The 16762-nt window shown below is 33.7% G+C and overlaps 9 protein-coding genes across 9 annotated transcripts; 6 read left to right on the top strand and 3 right to left on the bottom strand.

Annotated features, from left to right (window-relative positions):
- Window positions 1-380: 380 nt before the first annotated feature.
- On the top strand, window positions 381-1829 carry ADE13 (adenylosuccinase ADE13; the record flags this gene model as incomplete). Its single annotated transcript, XM_071054738.1, has 1 exon — window positions 381-1829. One exon carries the CDS (start codon window positions 381-383, stop codon window positions 1827-1829), a length of 1449 nt encoding a protein of 482 aa, XP_070909431.1.
- A 1608-nt stretch (window positions 1830-3437) lies between these two features.
- Window positions 3438-5165, bottom strand: DCR2 (phosphoprotein phosphatase; the record flags this gene model as incomplete). The annotated part of the gene is made up of 1 exon (XM_071054737.1): window positions 3438-5165. One exon carries the CDS (start codon window positions 5163-5165, stop codon window positions 3438-3440), a length of 1728 nt encoding a protein of 575 aa, XP_070909430.1.
- Window positions 5166-6867: 1702 nt separating this feature from the next.
- RNJ42_04572 (alkene reductase) lies at window positions 6868-8070 on the top strand (the record flags this gene model as incomplete). The annotated part of the gene is made up of 1 exon (XM_071054736.1): window positions 6868-8070. The coding sequence occupies one exon, from the start codon at window positions 6868-6870 to the stop codon at window positions 8068-8070; it is 1203 nt and encodes a 400-aa protein (XP_070909429.1).
- Window positions 8071-8724: 654 nt separating this feature from the next.
- On the bottom strand, window positions 8725-8940 carry RNJ42_04571 (uncharacterized protein; the record flags this gene model as incomplete). The annotated part of the gene is made up of 1 exon (XM_071054735.1): window positions 8725-8940. One exon carries the CDS (start codon window positions 8938-8940, stop codon window positions 8725-8727), a length of 216 nt encoding a protein of 71 aa, XP_070909428.1.
- A 371-nt stretch (window positions 8941-9311) lies between these two features.
- Window positions 9312-11345, top strand: STE11 (mitogen-activated protein kinase kinase kinase STE11; the record flags this gene model as incomplete). Its single annotated transcript, XM_071054734.1, has 1 exon — window positions 9312-11345. One exon carries the CDS (start codon window positions 9312-9314, stop codon window positions 11343-11345), a length of 2034 nt encoding a protein of 677 aa, XP_070909427.1.
- Window positions 11346-12043: 698 nt separating this feature from the next.
- Window positions 12044-12775, bottom strand: NMD4 (Nmd4p; the record flags this gene model as incomplete). The annotated part of the gene is made up of 1 exon (XM_071054733.1): window positions 12044-12775. The coding sequence occupies one exon, from the start codon at window positions 12773-12775 to the stop codon at window positions 12044-12046; it is 732 nt and encodes a 243-aa protein (XP_070909426.1).
- Window positions 12776-13215: 440 nt separating this feature from the next.
- Window positions 13216-13470, top strand: RNJ42_04568 (uncharacterized protein; the record flags this gene model as incomplete). Its single annotated transcript, XM_071054732.1, has 1 exon — window positions 13216-13470. One exon carries the CDS (start codon window positions 13216-13218, stop codon window positions 13468-13470), a length of 255 nt encoding a protein of 84 aa, XP_070909425.1.
- Window positions 13471-13919: 449 nt separating this feature from the next.
- Window positions 13920-14246, top strand: GRX8 (glutathione-disulfide reductase GRX8; the record flags this gene model as incomplete). Its single annotated transcript, XM_071054731.1, has 1 exon — window positions 13920-14246. One exon carries the CDS (start codon window positions 13920-13922, stop codon window positions 14244-14246), a length of 327 nt encoding a protein of 108 aa, XP_070909424.1.
- Window positions 14247-14632: 386 nt separating this feature from the next.
- MDM30 (SCF ubiquitin ligase complex subunit MDM30) lies at window positions 14633-16477 on the top strand (the record flags this gene model as incomplete). The annotated part of the gene is made up of 1 exon (XM_071054730.1): window positions 14633-16477. The coding sequence occupies one exon, from the start codon at window positions 14633-14635 to the stop codon at window positions 16475-16477; it is 1845 nt and encodes a 614-aa protein (XP_070909423.1).
- Window positions 16478-16762: the final 285 nt, after the last annotated feature.

Raw genomic sequence — 16762 nt, 5'->3', positions numbered from 1 at the left:
CACTTTCGTTGTATTATTATCAAATCCCAACAGAGTTAATCTTCTTTTTTTTTTTTAACTCCCCTACTTTATTTCCCTTTGTCTTCTTCAACTCGTGATTCTTTTTTAAATTATATCTTTTAATTAATTAATATAAATTTTAATATTTTTTTTTCTCATATTAAACACCCTTTACACATTAACTAATTATCAGATATATATAGCTAAGCATTGTTTTCTCATTCTACAGTATTAATTCATACTCTATTCATTACTTTAGAGTTTATTAATTTGATTTTTGAAGTCATCAAAGAAAAGATAAAAGAGTAATTGAGTCCATCAATATCAATTCAAAAACAACTTAGTTTTAATAGAAATACCCATCATCACACTAGATAAATATGTCAGGTTTTGATTCATATTCTACTCCGCTATCTTCTAGATATGCTTCCAAAGAAATGTCTGCTGTCTTCTCTCAAAGAAACAGATTTTCTACCTGGAGAAAACTATGGTTGAACCTAGCCATTGCCGAAAAGGAGCTGGGTTTGGATGTCATTACAGATGAAGCTATCGAGCAAATGAAGGCTAATCTGACTATCACTGATGAAGAAATTGGTAAAGCCAGTGAGCAAGAAGCCATTGTCAGACATGATGTTATGGCTCACGTCCATACTTTCGGTGAAACATGTCCAGCAGCTGCTGGTATTATCCATTTGGGTGCCACCTCTTGTTACGTTACTGATAACGCTGACCTGATCTTTTTGAGAGATGCTTATGATATCGTAATCCCTAAACTAGTCAATGTTATTAATCGTCTAGCAAAATTTGCTTTAGAATATAAGGACCTACCGGTTTTGGGCTGGACCCATTTCCAACCAGCTCAATTGACAACCTTAGGTAAGAGAGCTACTCTATGGATTCAAGAACTTCTGTGGGATTTGAGAAACTTCGAAAGAGCTAGAAACGACATCGGTTTACGTGGTGTTAAGGGTACCACTGGTACTCAAGCCTCTTTCTTAGCTTTATTCCACGGTAACCACGATAAAGTTGAAGAACTGGATGAGAGAGTTACTGAATTACTGGGCTTTGACCAAGTTTACCCAGTTACCGGTCAAACTTACTCTAGAAAGATTGATATCGATGTCTTGGCTCCATTATCTTCTTTTGCTGCTACTGCCCACAAGATGGCAACCGATATTAGACTTTTGGCTAATCTAAAGGAAGTTGAAGAACCATTTGAGAAATCCCAGATTGGTTCTTCTGCTATGGCTTATAAGAGAAACCCAATGCGTTGTGAACGTGTTTGTTCCTTAGCCAGACACTTAGGTTCTTTATTCAGCGATGCTGTACAAACAGCTTCTGTCCAATGGTTTGAGAGAACCTTAGATGACTCTGCTATCAGAAGAATTTCTTTGCCAAGTGCTTTCTTAACTACTGATATTTTGCTAACCACTTTGTTGAACATTTCTTCTGGATTAGTTGTTTATCCAAAGGTCATTGAAAGAAGAATTAAAAGTGAGTTGCCATTTATGGCTACTGAAAACATTATCATGGCCATGGTCGAAAAGGGTGCATCTAGACAAGAGGTTCATGAAAAAATCAGAGTCTTATCACACCAAGCAGCTGCTGTTGTCAAGGAGCAAGGTGGTGATAACGATTTGATTGATCGTGTTAAGGGTGACGAATTCTTTAAGCCAATCTGGAATGAATTAGACCAATTGTTGGAACCATCAACCTTTGTTGGTAGAGCTCCACAACAAGTTGAAAAATTTGTTGGTAAGAATGTTAAGAATGCTTTGGATCCATTCCAGAAGTATATTGATGATTCTGAAGTCAAACTAAATGTTTAAAAACTGAAACGAAACTAATTCTCTAACCCATTTTTTTTCCTTCAACTTTCGGTAACTACATAAACACATACATATATATATATAATATTTCTTCATGGACAAGATCAATTTGATTCTACTTGTAAATTAATAATCTTAATTAATATTGGTGATTCAGTATTTTATTGTTGTAACGATAGCCATTCTGCTTGCTCACCGAAATTTCTAAGCGAAGATAAAAAAAAAAAACCTACTTAAAATGAATTTGTAAGTATAGCCCTTAAAATATAGTGTGATTATAGAAATCTGAATGGAGACAATATAAACACAGGAATAAAGATCAGATCACCAATCAAAATATGCAACAATATATTTTAAAAAGACGACTGCGACATTTACGTTCACTTGCTGTGCAAAATATATCTCTTCAAAACCTTGAAGAAAATTCGATGGATGAGCATCATGTATTATCATCATTTTTTATTATTGAAAATTCTAATGGTGAAACAATTTATGTCAGTGAAACAATGAATGGATCAATTGTGAAGTTACAAATAAATGAACTAAGATTCCATAACGACTACAATTTGCTGGATCATTTTATTGTCAAATTGGCTATCCGAGTACCTGTACGGCTCTTAAAGAACAAAAATGATGAAATATGGGCTATTATAAAATGCTTCAAAGTAGATTTGGCAAAATTAAACTATTTGGGCTCCCATCCTAGTAACTTTACTTTTTCAGGTACAGATATATTACTTTTAGAGCTTCAAGATGGCTGGTATACAACGCAAAGTACAATCTTTCGTGCCCTTGAACCTCACATAACCCACAAATTAAAGATAGATCCTAATACTGGTAAAAAATCCTGTGCTTTCAACTCATTGTTGAAACTCAACAAACTTATACAGTATGTTTCTGATATTGAAGAAGAAAGAAATCTATGGTCGACTAAAATAAACTCTTTCGTAGAGCCTCAGTTAAAAGGCAAAAAGTGGGCAATCCAGGACATTAAAATAAAATTAGAAAATATAAATCAAAGATGTGAAAAAAAAAGTAGAGATATAAATAAATTTACAAAGACATTAGAGAGTCTCGTACAAGAACAGAAACAATTCACAATTAAAGAAGATGCGGCAGCTTTAGATGATTACGGTACAATATATTCGGTATTATCAAACACAAACGAGGCTGTCGAAAAATTACAACAAAAAAGACTAATCCAATTAATAACTATATTCAAAAATTCAATACTTTTCGATAGTAATTATGGCTTTGTTTTTATCGACGAAGATCTAGGTCCTAATATTCAAAAGTTAATATTAAAGACAATAGATATCTCAACTATCATGAATACCATTGATGCTCCAGAAAAAAAAAACAGCATGAATGCATATTTGGGTTATTATGCCCTGTTTATACTACTTTGCTCTCGTTTCATAATCAGTAGACCACTACCATACAATATTAAATTTATGGGTAATTTATCGATGATTGACAGAAAGTTTGCCTTATGCTGCCCAATATCTCATTCAATTAAAGCTTCAGAAGAAGTAACAACAGCAATCGACTTGTTCAACAAAGACATAATACAAGTCGTTAATTACATAAGACATATAAATGATTTCATTATCCTTTAATGATCTGTTTATCAAACGGATTAGTTGGATTACCATTCAATCTTTTCCATGTATGTATCGTTCCGGAGTTTGTATCAATGTCGTAAATCCGAATTCTCCTCTCTGTACCACCATACCCGGCATAACCGCCCTCTCCCGCACCGCCTCCATAACATAGCCATATTTCTTTCGTTGGTGTTGAGTCATCGTGTAGACAATAGTCATTACAATGGTCATGACCACAGCCGATAACATCAACACTCAAAGAATCAAAGACAGCAAGACCACCGGAATTATACTTCGGAGCTGTTACACCTTCTTTATATGTCCCAACAATCTCTTTTTGTGAACCAGGTTTTTTCACGGAGTTAATATTGGCAAATTCAGGAAGAGGTATATGTAAGAAAGCCAAGCTAACATGTTTGTATTCATTGTCATTAATATTTCTCTTTAAACCATTTTCATATAAAGCTTGAAAGTATTCAAGTTGAGATTCCTTCACCCAATCGTAACCTGGAAATAACTTTCCAGCCTTTGAATATTTGTGCGAATCCATGAAATAAAGAGTAATAGCAGCTTTACTGGTATTATTATGAAAAATTTGCTGGGCATAATTACCTACACCAAAAGTATTGTCTTTTGTATCAAATCTATTGAACTGAAATAGAGAATAAGGAAGTTTTGCAGCTAGCTCGGATAACTCCCAGCGTGTAAGACTTCCTTCATCATCATGATTACCCCATATCATTGCCCATGGTATCTTTCTTTTTATAACTGGATTTAAAGCCTTTAGCAAGGTAGTTTCACTATCCTCTCGTGATCTATCGCCCATTATTTGGTCACCACTAAAAACAACCAGATCAGGATTCTCAATATCAATTACCTCATTAACAAATTCCATAGATTTAGGGTCTGCTTCACACAATTCGTGCTTGGGGTATTCATCAATACATTTATTTTTACCAACGCCTAGATGTAGATCTGCTAATTGTACAATTTTGAATTTTCCATTACGGTTCTTTATAGAGAGAACTGGTTCAATATTCTCTTCTTCTTCACTACCTAGAGTCTTGATATCCACATAGGCAGGCTGTCTCCCACTGTTTACGGGTTTTTCTTTAAAGAGTCTCCAAGCAGATCTGGGTTCTTCGCAATCTTCACCAAACAAAATATTTATATCTGTGACAACTTTATCCAATGATGTAGCAGTAATCTTATTAGCACTAATTGTAGCAAACTCAACATTTGGTAATATTGAATTAGAATGTTTGGTATCTGATATTATTAGTATATCAATATCCTTCGTATTAGGGTGGAATTCATGAATTTGTCTATAATCATAAAATAAATATTCAGATACCCCAAAAATATCCTTATACAAAGAACCTCGGAGATCTTTCTTGATGAGATGGGTGGAAGTTGTATGCATCCTTCCTGGTAGTACTCTATGGGCTGGTAGGCATGCCTCATAGAAAGTCCCGATGTGAAAGCATCTAATTGTACCGTAATTAACAATTATTTTATCATTTGAACTAATGCTCTTCAATCCTGATGCTTCTCTCCATTTATCTATACTTGACTGTTCTCCAAGCTCTTTATTCTTAGTAGGATTGTGCACAGCGTATGAAGATGGAAAAACCAATATTTGTAATACCCAAACAGTAAATAGGACTACAAATAGGAAAAATATCTTTCTAATAGTAACTCTCCTTCCGAACCTCAGGCTGATACGAGACATAGTTTGTGCTATAAACACATTTATTAGGATAGACTCGAGATATGTTTTTCTTCCCCCACCCCCCAAAAAAAAACCCTTTAATCTATAAGCTATCCTTCCCTATGTTAGCCAAACTAGAATCCATATTAAAAAAAAGCAAATTATTAAACATCAGTTTGAAGTACGCGAATTTCAAGAATCTTAAAAGGTACAATTACTACTGTCGTTCGAGAGTTCCTTACAGATCAAGCACTACACGAGCTTTTTTAGAGCTTCAAAACAAAAAAACAAACAAAAACATATTATTAAAAGCACGAAATTAGTAAGCTTAGATACACCTGTGGATAATATGGTAAATCATTAGAATACCATGTTGTGCACTATATACTTAGCGAATATGTGTTTTTGCTATCCTTGTCACCGTAGATCATATCTAGTTCTTTTCGTTGATACAGTTTCTTGTATTCATGAATATTACCAAAAGAACCAATTTTTTTTTATATAATTAGACATGAGATAGAGGACATTGTATTTCTAGCAATACTGTATAGAGCAAAATAGATTTAGTCACATGTATTTAAATGATCTAAACATTTCTCGTAGTTATTTACGCAAGTAGAGAAGAATTAATATAAGTAACTTTATCAGTTTCTTTCCGAAACACCTCACAAGATATTAAAATTACAAGTTATTGCAATTGCATGGGTTTGGAGGCAGATATCTGTTATGTTTCCAAATTATTATAGCTAAGTCTTATATTTTTTTATATTCTTATGGTTTCTTACCTTTTCTTTTTCTTTATCTTTTGGTAGGTTGTCAACAAACCACCGCAGTTCCAGATTCGTCTTATTATATCTACAAAAAATAAAATAAAATAAAAAAATGTGGCTGACATTCAACGTCCTATCAAATAGCCATCACACAACATTGGCGTAGTGAAATCAAATTTGTATAGGTAACTAGATATTTCAAAGAAAAACGGTGTTAATCTTAAGTTCTATATTCTTCCAGTGTTTACAATGGAGATGAACAATCTTAACGGAACTAATTTCATAAATGCTAATTCTAGTTTAGAAACAAAAATATTACATGAATATTAGTTAATTATCCCTTCTCCTGTTCGTTGATTTTATTTCTATTTAACAAGTCTTGAGTGAAATCATTTTCTCTTCTAATCTATTCGAGTTAAATTACGTATCAGCACACTGCGCATTTATAGTCCAACCTACCTATTTATTAGTGGCTTTGAATAAGAATCGAAATCGTGACTTGAAGAATAACATCGATCTTATACCCATACGAAATTGAAGTAAAGAATTCAAAAAATTATAATATGTCAACTGACGAGGATCTATCAAGGCTGTTATAAGTTATTAAAAAAAAAAAAAAAAAAAAAACAATAACATGATTCGTATTTTGGAACTCTTTCGAATAAAATTAGTGTTAGATTGTGAAACCACAAAAAGTGAAATCAAAAAATATTATTCTTTAGAAAATATTAACTAATTGCGTCAATTGAATACTATGATAGCATATTATAAAATCTAAATTATCACGAGCATCATAAATAAACAAAAAAAAATAAAAAAAACTCTTATATATAAGAAAGTTTTTAGGTCCAACATTTAACATTACATTGTTTTAAAACTCTTCCATTTATTCATGTAATGCCACAGAATATCCATTAAGAAAAATAACAAACAAAACAAAGATATAAAACAAAATGACATTTTATGATAACGGCAAATTCGAACCAGTTTCCTTTAAGGACACTAATATGTTTGAACCTATTAAGGTCGGGAATATTGAACTTTCTCACCGTGCAGTTATGGGTCCATTGACCCGTTTCAGAGGTAAAACACCAGGTAACATTCCTAATGCTGAATTGGCTTATGAATATTACAAACAAAGAGCTCAAAGACCCGGCACCTTAATTGTCACTGAAGGAACTTTTATATCCGCTAGAGCTGGTGGTTATGATCATGCTCCTGGTATTTGGTCTAAAGAACAGACTGAGGGTTGGAAAAAGGTATTCGAAGGAATTCACGCACAAAAGTCTTACGTTTTTGTCCAATTGTGGGCTTTAGGTAGATTAGCTAACCCTGTTGAATTAGCAAGAGATGGCTTGAAGTTCGAAGGTGCAAGCAGTGGTGTATATGCAGATGAGTCTAGTAAAGAAGCCGCTGAGAAAGCCAACAACCCTCTAGTAGCTTTGAGCAAAGAGGACATAAGAGACTACGTTGAGGAATACGTAAAGGCCGCTAAAAATGCAATTGATGCCGGTGCTGATGGTGTTGAAATCCATGCAGCAAATGGTTACTTATTATCGCAGTTTTTAGATATCAAAGCTAACCAAAGAACTGATGAATATGGTGGAAATATTGAAAATAGAGCTCGCTTTACCTTGGAAGTTGTTGATGCTTTGATCGATGCAATTGGAGCTGAACGTGTGGCTATACGGTTAGCTCCATTCATGCTTTATGGTGGTCTAGTAGGTAGTTCAAACCCTACCCAAATAGCTCAGTATGCTTATCTGGCTGGTGAACTGGAGAGACGCGGTAAAGAAGGGAAAAGACTAGCATACTTTCACCTAATGGAGCCAAGAGTTGTGGATCCGGTAAAAACTGAAGATGAGGAGGGTAGTGAAGACAATACTGTCACTAATGATTTCTTTAATTCGATCTGGAAAGGTGTTATTATTAAGTCAGGTAATTATGCTATCCATCCGGAGGTTGCCAAGGAGGTCATAAAGGATAAAAGAACTTTGATCTCCTACGGTAGATTCTTTATCTCGACTCCTGATTTAGTTGATCGTTTGGAGAAGGGTTTGAAATTAAATAGCTATGATAGAAATACGTTCTACTCCCCAGACGCAAAGGGTTACACTGATTATCCAAACTATGCAGAGACAGTCAAGGCCGGTTAGACAAGTTTCAAAGTATATTACATTACAACAAGCGATTAAATAATATAGATAACTATAGTATTAATTAATTCCAATTATGAATTGATTATTTTTAATGAAAATTATTATTTTGTTTTCATTTTTCATCGTATCTATAACAACAGGTGGACTATGGTAGTTTCATATCTTGATAAAATATTCTTCAGAGAAAACATGATATGAAGTATACTAGAGTTAGCATACTAAAATGCCAAGAATTGTCTAATAATTAAAAATGTTTTCTGAAAGAGGGAATGTACCTACTCTTTTCTTTTTCGAGGAAAGCGTAAATCATACAGAAACTTTCGTAGAGTCCAGCATAAGGGACGGCAAAAAATATCCTTTCAGATATAATGACGTGTTTTAAAATCATTTATTAATGGACTTCAAAGAACTTTTCATAAGCATAGCTTCTGTTAACGAAGTCAACACCCTATGTGCCTATTTGTTTTGATCCGCTCCATTATTAGAACTGAAATTATAAAGGCAAACTTCTTTTTTAAAGCCATGAAACAATCGTTAGTTTAAATTAGTTAGTGAAAGGGTAAAGATAATATATTTAATAGTTGTATAAGAAGACAAATTCAGCATCATTCTCTGATATTTGTTTATTTCATTATAAGCAATGTATCCAGTTCAATTATTTGTAGGTCTGTGGCCCTGGTTTTGTAGTAATCCCCCAGCATTGTCTTTCTTATCATTTCCTTTTTCCTCTAATGGGTTATTTGGAAACCTACGGGGAGTTACGTTGTGAGGCTTTCTAAACCTTTCAGGATCATATTCCTCTATTCTACCACCACGATTTAACCTAATTTTTAATGGCTCTTCTTCTTTTTTGTTTGTATCCGACATAAGATCTCTTTATCTTTCTTTTCTTCTATATTATTCGGGGGTTGATATTGACGGTAATAAATTGCCCACTTATATGTATAAACTTTATTTTGATTAATTGTGTTTATACTTGTGTTATAACCTTTTTATACTAATTGATTCAGGGACAAATATATTTTTTTAAAATTGATACGTCCTCCCTGCGCCTCTTTTAATGACAAATAAGATCAAAGCACACGAGTTTATGCAGGTGCTAAAACTTTTGACTTTTGGCACTGCGGGGGGATTCAAAGAGATGGACTATAATGGTTAAAATAGTCATTCCTGCCTTTCCTTCCTCCTAAAGAAACTGTTTTATAACAAATGATCATCAGTGGTTAAGTTGTGCAATCATGACATACACTGATTTCTTAGAGAAGGCGAAATGCTCACAGTACCAAGGCATATTTGAGGAATATGGTTTAACTGATATAGAAAATTACAAATATTTAGACCGAGATATTCTCTTGGAGATGGGTATTACGAAATTAGGTGATAGACTTCGGATTCTAAGACAAAGTAAAGAGCTGTGTAACACGGAGCAGTCCAAATATACGGAGCAATTAAAAGAAATAATTCGAAATGTTAGTTCGTTATGTGCTAATACTATGCCAAGCATAACAGAAGAGCTCATCACTGAAAAACATTGTGTAATCTTTATTTTAAATGATGGAACAGCGAAGAAAGTAAATATAAATGGGTGTTTTAATGCTGAGTCAATAAAGAAGAGACTAATTAAGAGGCTATCTACCGAACTCTTAGCACTAGGAACTGATGGCAAACCTACTCATGAAGCATGCGATTATGATGTATTTATTGTGGACTATTCAAAAAATGTTCTAAGGTTATTGTACGATATTGAACTCGTAACAATTTGTCATTCCAACGACCGCGTAGAGAAGAATAGGCTCATTTTTGTCTCGAAAGATCAGACACCAAGTGATAAAGCTATAAATGTATCTAAAAAACTATACTTGAAAACACTAAGTGTACTAAGTCATTTAGGGAATGGTATTGATACAGTTAACATTGGGAACCATGCCAAGTTAGGATCTCAAGAGGTTAACCTGAGAATAAATAAGGATGGTAATGATAGATTGCGTAAAATATTTGATCAAAGGCCTCCAAGTGAATTTATCTCTACAAATTTAGCGGGCTATTTTCCTCATGCAGATACCAATAAACTGCAGAAGGCATTGAGAGAGTCTTATAGGCAGTCAGCCAGAATAAGTATGAAAAGTAATAACTCAGTGAGGGTTAACTCTGAATCAAACAAGGTCGGTGATATTCTGTTAAAACACTCTAATGCAGTTGATGTTGCTCTTTTGCAGAGCTTAGAACAGAATAACGCACCCGCTACAACCATAGTTTCCACCACACATTTACCAACACAACCCCAATCTCAACCTGATATGAGCGGTAAAATTCAACTGATGCAAGAAAGCGATACTTTGGATGATTATTACTATAACTCTGACGAGGATCCAGGAACAGTTTCTCTGCCTACCAAGATTGTTACACCAAAGAACTGGTTAAAGGGTGCACGTATAGGGTCCGGTAGTTTTGGTACGGTATATTTAGGAATGAATGCACAGACTGGTGAACTAATGGCTGTAAAACAAGTGGAGATTAAGCATGTACCTGAAGGTACCGACTCTGAGAAAAGTAATGAAAAGGGAAGTAATAATAATGTACCTTCATCTAATCTGCATAAAAAAATGATAGATGCATTACAGCATGAAATGAGTCTATTAAAAGAGTTGCAACACGAAAATATTGTTACATACTATGGATCTTCTCAGGAAGGTGGTAATCTGAATATATTTTTAGAGTATGTCCCTGGTGGTTCTGTTTCTTCTATGCTAAATAACTATGGTCCATTCGAAGAGCCATTAATTATTAACTTCACGCGACAAATTTTGATTGGTGTTGCTTATTTGCATAGAAAAAATATCATACATCGTGATATAAAAGGTGCTAATATCTTAATTGATATTAAGGGATGTGTAAAAATCACAGATTTCGGAATATCTAAGAAGTTGTCCCCTATAAATAATGATGATCAAAATAAAAGAACGTCGCTTCAAGGCTCTGTTTATTGGATGTCGCCAGAAATCGTTAAACAGACTGCAACCACTTCAAAAGCTGATATATGGTCTACTGGCTGTGTGGTTATTGAAATGTTTACAGGTAAACATCCATTCCCGGACTTTTCTCAGATGCAAGCTCTATTTAAAATTGGTACCAATGTTACGCCTGAAATTCCATCTTGGGCATCACAGAAGGGAAGAGATTTCATAAGGAAAACATTTGAATTAGATTATCAAAGGCGACCAAATGCCATTGAACTATTGCAGGACTCTTGGCTAGAAAGTCATATTCTGTGAGCATTTCAGTATGTTGAAAACTATATAAAGTCTGTATAATCTTTAAAAATTAAGACGTTATCTATGAAATTATCAAACTAACTATAATAGCTATCTAGAAACACAAGGTTATTTAACGTTACACTACTATAATTACCAACTACAGTAATTCAAAAGACTGCCGTGAAGATAAACAAATAAGTGTATGAGGATAGAGACGATTGCAAATGGCAACCTTTTTATGAACACTGGTAGATTAAAGCGCTGTAATAATAATCATAAAATGTAATGAATCAGCCATCTTTAAGTGGCTCTGATTGTATCAAACCATAATCTGTATCTTAGTTGTTTTTTCTACTGTTGCGTATTCCATGTATCCTACAGAAAATAAATGAATTTAGTTGATTGAATTCACATGCACTTTATTATAATAATGAGATCATTCCTCAACATGATAGTAACACCATGGAAGGAAGATAAAAATTCAGTTTTCTAAACCAATCTACCAATATACTGAGAAGTGATTGACACAGGAGATAAGAAGCAAAAATTTAGTAGGATTCTGTTATAATGTATATCAAACTTGTTGAAAATGAATATAAAATATCCAAGTATCTCCATTAAGGTAATTCTTTTACCATTAACATAATGACATGTCACACTCTCTCGAATATTAAATGCCAATACCTACTACTGAATAAAAAAAATCAATATTCTGTTTATGGCGTCCATAATTTACCACTACCTCTGGAGGCGTAAACAGTCTGGTCGAAGCTAGTTTTTACCACCTCTCTGCCGTTCAAATCTTCTCCTTTGGTAACACCACGTTTCAACATTGTATTGTTAAACTTTTCGCTATTTCTGAATGATCTATCATTCATATCTCTCGAGATTACAGAATCTGCATCAACAATGGAAACCCATGGAATGTGACATTGTGTGGCTATCTTCCTCACCTGTGGATCTTCAGTGAGAAGAATCCAACGCAAACCATCATCGTTTTCCAAATGACACTTGAATACACAACTCTTCAGTAATAGTTTGAACCTTTTGGGAAGTTTGTTCAGAGAGTCAACTACACTGGGGCCCTCGGTCACTTGATCCAACACAGTAGACCATGAAACGGCATCTAAAATGTCCGGAAACTCAATAAACAATTCGAGGTCGGTCCTAATGTCATCATCTACTTTTCTCCCTATAACAGTATGGTTGCTCTGGTTATCAGAAGTAAGGGTCTCTAACTTATCAATAAATTTTAACGCTTCCTTAGCTGGGAAACTCTTATGTCTCCCTTGTAAAAAATTTAATTCTTGCAGAGTGAACGTTGGAACATAGAACCGAAGATGTACTGAATCCTTCGATCCTTGTTTAGGCACTTGACACCATCTTTTGACATTCCCCAGCCCCTTCTCAAATGCAGAGGCATCCAATATGAAATTATACTGGCTCATGGGTTTATATCCTTCCTCTCTCAAAAAGTATTTCCTTCGTTAGGTTTTTCCTTTTTACTTTGATATATGAACAAATAAGGTAGAAACAATGTTGAGATAAATAAAAAGTTTTGCTGTTCTCTAATTGTGAATCTCCATTGTCTGAGGAGGGGTATTTCTTAAAACGCAGTAATGGCTATTTCCTTTGTTTAGGTGGGGCACGAATAATCCCATAGACAACCCCGCACAAAGCCTCTAGATAATTTTTCAAATCTTTAAAAAAAATATTAACCAAATATAAAAAAATTTTTTGCGATGAGCTATTCTCATCGCAAGGTATAAAGACTATAATATATTTTAGGGATTGGTTTTTTTATTGTATAATAATATATATATGTTCAGCAATTAGTAGGAAAAACTAAGGGAAGACACTACTAAATTAAAATAAAAATAAAAGAATAATGCCACAAAAGCCACTTAAAGTTACCAAGAAGCCAAAGGATCCTAGAAGAATCACTAAGAAGCAGAAGAATCTACGGAAAGCTGCACCATTACAACTTAAGTCTAAGAAGAAATCACTACAGCATATGAAGAAGTTGAACAAAGCTGCTTCATTGACTGAGACCACTGAGAAGTTGATTGCGAGTAGAGTAGGACATTTAGAATTGTTGAGAGGTACTAGAAAAGAAATAGAGGCAGCAAACAAGAAGAAATAGAAAAACTTAACCAAGAAACAGTTGATAATTGAGGAAACTTATCATATTACAATGACTCGTATACCGTTGTTGTTTATTTTTATTGTTTTTGTTTTGCAATTCAAAATTTTTAAAGGTTTTTTTTTTTATTATATAAAGAAATCAAAAATTTTTAATGTATATTATATAAATTGGGATCATATTTATTCTTTTAATTCATAGCCAAAAGTATTTTTAACTTAATTTTCCTTTAGTTTTCTTATGAATTATTTATTGCTAATAATTTTTGTTGTATCTCTTTTTTTTTTTTTAAAGCTTCTCTCATTGCCACACATTTTCATTACACAGAAAAGTTATATCATTATACATCTTTGAATATTTGTGTTGGGATACATTTTTTTTGGGGATATTGCTAAATAATAACATAAGCAATAGAAATTATAAACTAAAAAAAAAAACGAAAAACAAAAATGAATTACACTGAAGAAGCTAAGAATATGATCAATTCCCACAAATTATTCCAGTTTTCTGCTAACTGGTGTCCAGATTGTGACTACGCCTTGTCCATCTGGAAGAAATTCAACGTCCAAGATCAAATACACGTCTTTGACATCGGGTTCATGGATAAGGATATTCAAGCTAAATGGAGAGATGCATTCCAAGAAGTCACAGGTGTGAGAAACTTGCCAACCATCGTCAGTAACGGGACTGTATGGGGCACAGAAACGAGACTGCACGAAGTTGAGAACAGTGGATTGTTAGAGAAGGCATTGCCTGAAATGGGCTTCAAATTATAAACGTAATTTTAATCAAAAACAATATATATGTTCATTATTTGATTAGACTTCGATATCTTAGATATTCAGTTGTACGGATCTTTCTGTTATTTTGTCGTATTAGTTAACTGCGAAAGTATCGGATGAGGAAAAATACATGGAATTACCCGTAACATACAGAAAAAGAATCATGTCAAATAATAATTAACAAATATATTATTTATATTATAATATATTTATAAGTAATCAAATATCAATATTTAATAATACCATAAAATATTACATATATTTCAATTTTAGCTGGCTTTGTTTTTATTAAAGCAAAACAAAAAACAGAAATACTTTTTCAGAGGAAAAGAATTGTATCCAATATATTACACATTTTTTTTTGTTATATGGTGAGCTAGATGGGTGAGTCCTTTTTGGAGGCCTGTACTCCTGAGCTGTTTGATTTGATATGTGGAGAACTATATGCTTATGACTTATGGAACCTACGGAAATGCTCTTCTGAGCTGAAGACTATGGTAGAGCGAGTTTCTAAATGGAAGGAAATATGTATGGAACGGTGGCCGTTAGATGATAGTCACTTGTACCTTTCACAATACAAGGACTTTGATCTTAAAGCTATTTGGAAAGTCATTAAACCTACTGGGGATACTGATAGGTGGTTTGTTTACTACAAATACAGAATGAGATATGACCAAAGAATAATTAGAAACGTAAAGCACTTGGCAGAGTTTGATGAGGTTGGTAATGAATTTTGGAAGTCCTTTCTAGGTAGTGTCAATGATAGGGGATATTTATACATCCCACAGCTTCTTCGAATTAGGGAAAACGAAGAGTGGGAAAAGTATCACTGGAGTTTAGAGGATCGGTCGTGGGCCATTTATCTAATGGGGGCAGTACGAAGGAAATGCTTCTATTCTTTTTTCCTGCCAGATATGTCATTTATGAGGTCTAGTAAGTTCCTGTATGAGAGAGACATTTTATTAAGATTTTCTACATTAGATCCGCAATTTGATAAATTACTACCCTATAGAAAAGAAACTTTTAATAAAATGGTGAAGAGCATATACGAAAAATATGATGGAGATCCTATAAAATTTAGTGGTATCACTGCAGGGACAAGAATGCTGGATATTGTTGATGCCCTGAAGAGATATCTATGCACTTCTGGTTCCACTAGCTATTGTATGGAAGATACGATGGTATTGAGGGTTTACGCTGGCGAAGCCCGTGGAATGCCAGTAGTTCTTCTTGCAATTGTTGAACGTATAGCACGTTACTTGAAAGTTGAATGTTTCTTTAATGGTAAATTTATCACATTTGTGGACCCAACATACAGAGATAAGTATGGATACTTAGTGTCAGATGGGAGGAGTATCAGAATATTTAGAAGGCACCAATTTGTGTCCTACTTATCTAGAAGACCAGATATCTGTGATGGTCAACCGGAGTTATATTTAGACACAAATAGAACAAAAGAACCTAGAGAGCTGCTTAAGCAATTTCTTATGGATGAGGCACTGAGAGCCCCAACTACACGATGGGCTAATGAGGTACCCAGTTCCTTTCAAACAGTAGGTATGACATATCCAAGGGGAAGGCTTCCTCCTTTTGATAATACAACCACATGGGCTACAATGCTAACAAGACAAATTGAAGAGAAATATCATGGGTTTATACCCTTTGTGGGCAACGAAGTCACTAATGTAGATAACTCTGATTTTATTATTCCCAATAATATAGATGAACATTCTTGGTTCTTTAATTCAATTAAAGTACATCCTCCAGATTTTTTGTTTTTTATGAAACCCACAATTAGTAAAGCTCCAGTTTTGGGTGATTGGTTTGACTTTGATACTTCAAATTGCGTCTATACAGAGGACATTGGAAACTTTGTTGCAGTACCTCGTGGTGATGACCTTGGTGTAGTTGCTATGGCGAAAGAGGTATCTAATACCCAAGTGGTACATGAAGGTCATATTTGGCCTGATTTAATATACCTCATTATAAGTACTGCTGGAGAAATTTACACACATCACGTTCAATATGTAGAAAGGTGCAATCCCGGAGTTGAAGGGATACAAGAGTTCATCAAAGATCTTCCATATCAGATGGGGCTTCTGTTTGAAAATGTGGATCCCAAAACTGGACGATTCCTTCCCAATAAGAAATTGAAGAATCTATTCAAGAAAAACATAACTTTACCTGTACATATATTTTTTGATGAAAGTTTGCTAGATTATTAATATTATTCTCTTCGCTTTGTTCTTCCTATTTTTTTAGAAAGATAAGTCATTACGTACCATAATTATAATAACAGTAATAATAATTAATAATAATAATAAAATAATAATGATAATAATAATAATAATAATAATAATAATAATAATAATGACAATGCTAGAAAATAATATATATGATATATCTGTTGTCTTATTAGAATTACAAATATATATATTGAATGATGTTTCAAATTACGTCATTTTTTAATATCTGTCCCTCGATATTTTCTGTGACGAGAACGTTAAGCC

Source organism: Nakaseomyces bracarensis (assembly GCF_045282275.1).
Source record: "Nakaseomyces bracarensis strain CBM3 chromosome Unknown Scaff13_0, whole genome shotgun sequence".
Taxonomy (NCBI): Eukaryota; Fungi; Ascomycota; class Saccharomycetes; order Saccharomycetales; family Saccharomycetaceae; genus Nakaseomyces; species Nakaseomyces bracarensis.
This window is presented reverse-complemented; position numbering and strand designations above follow the sequence as displayed.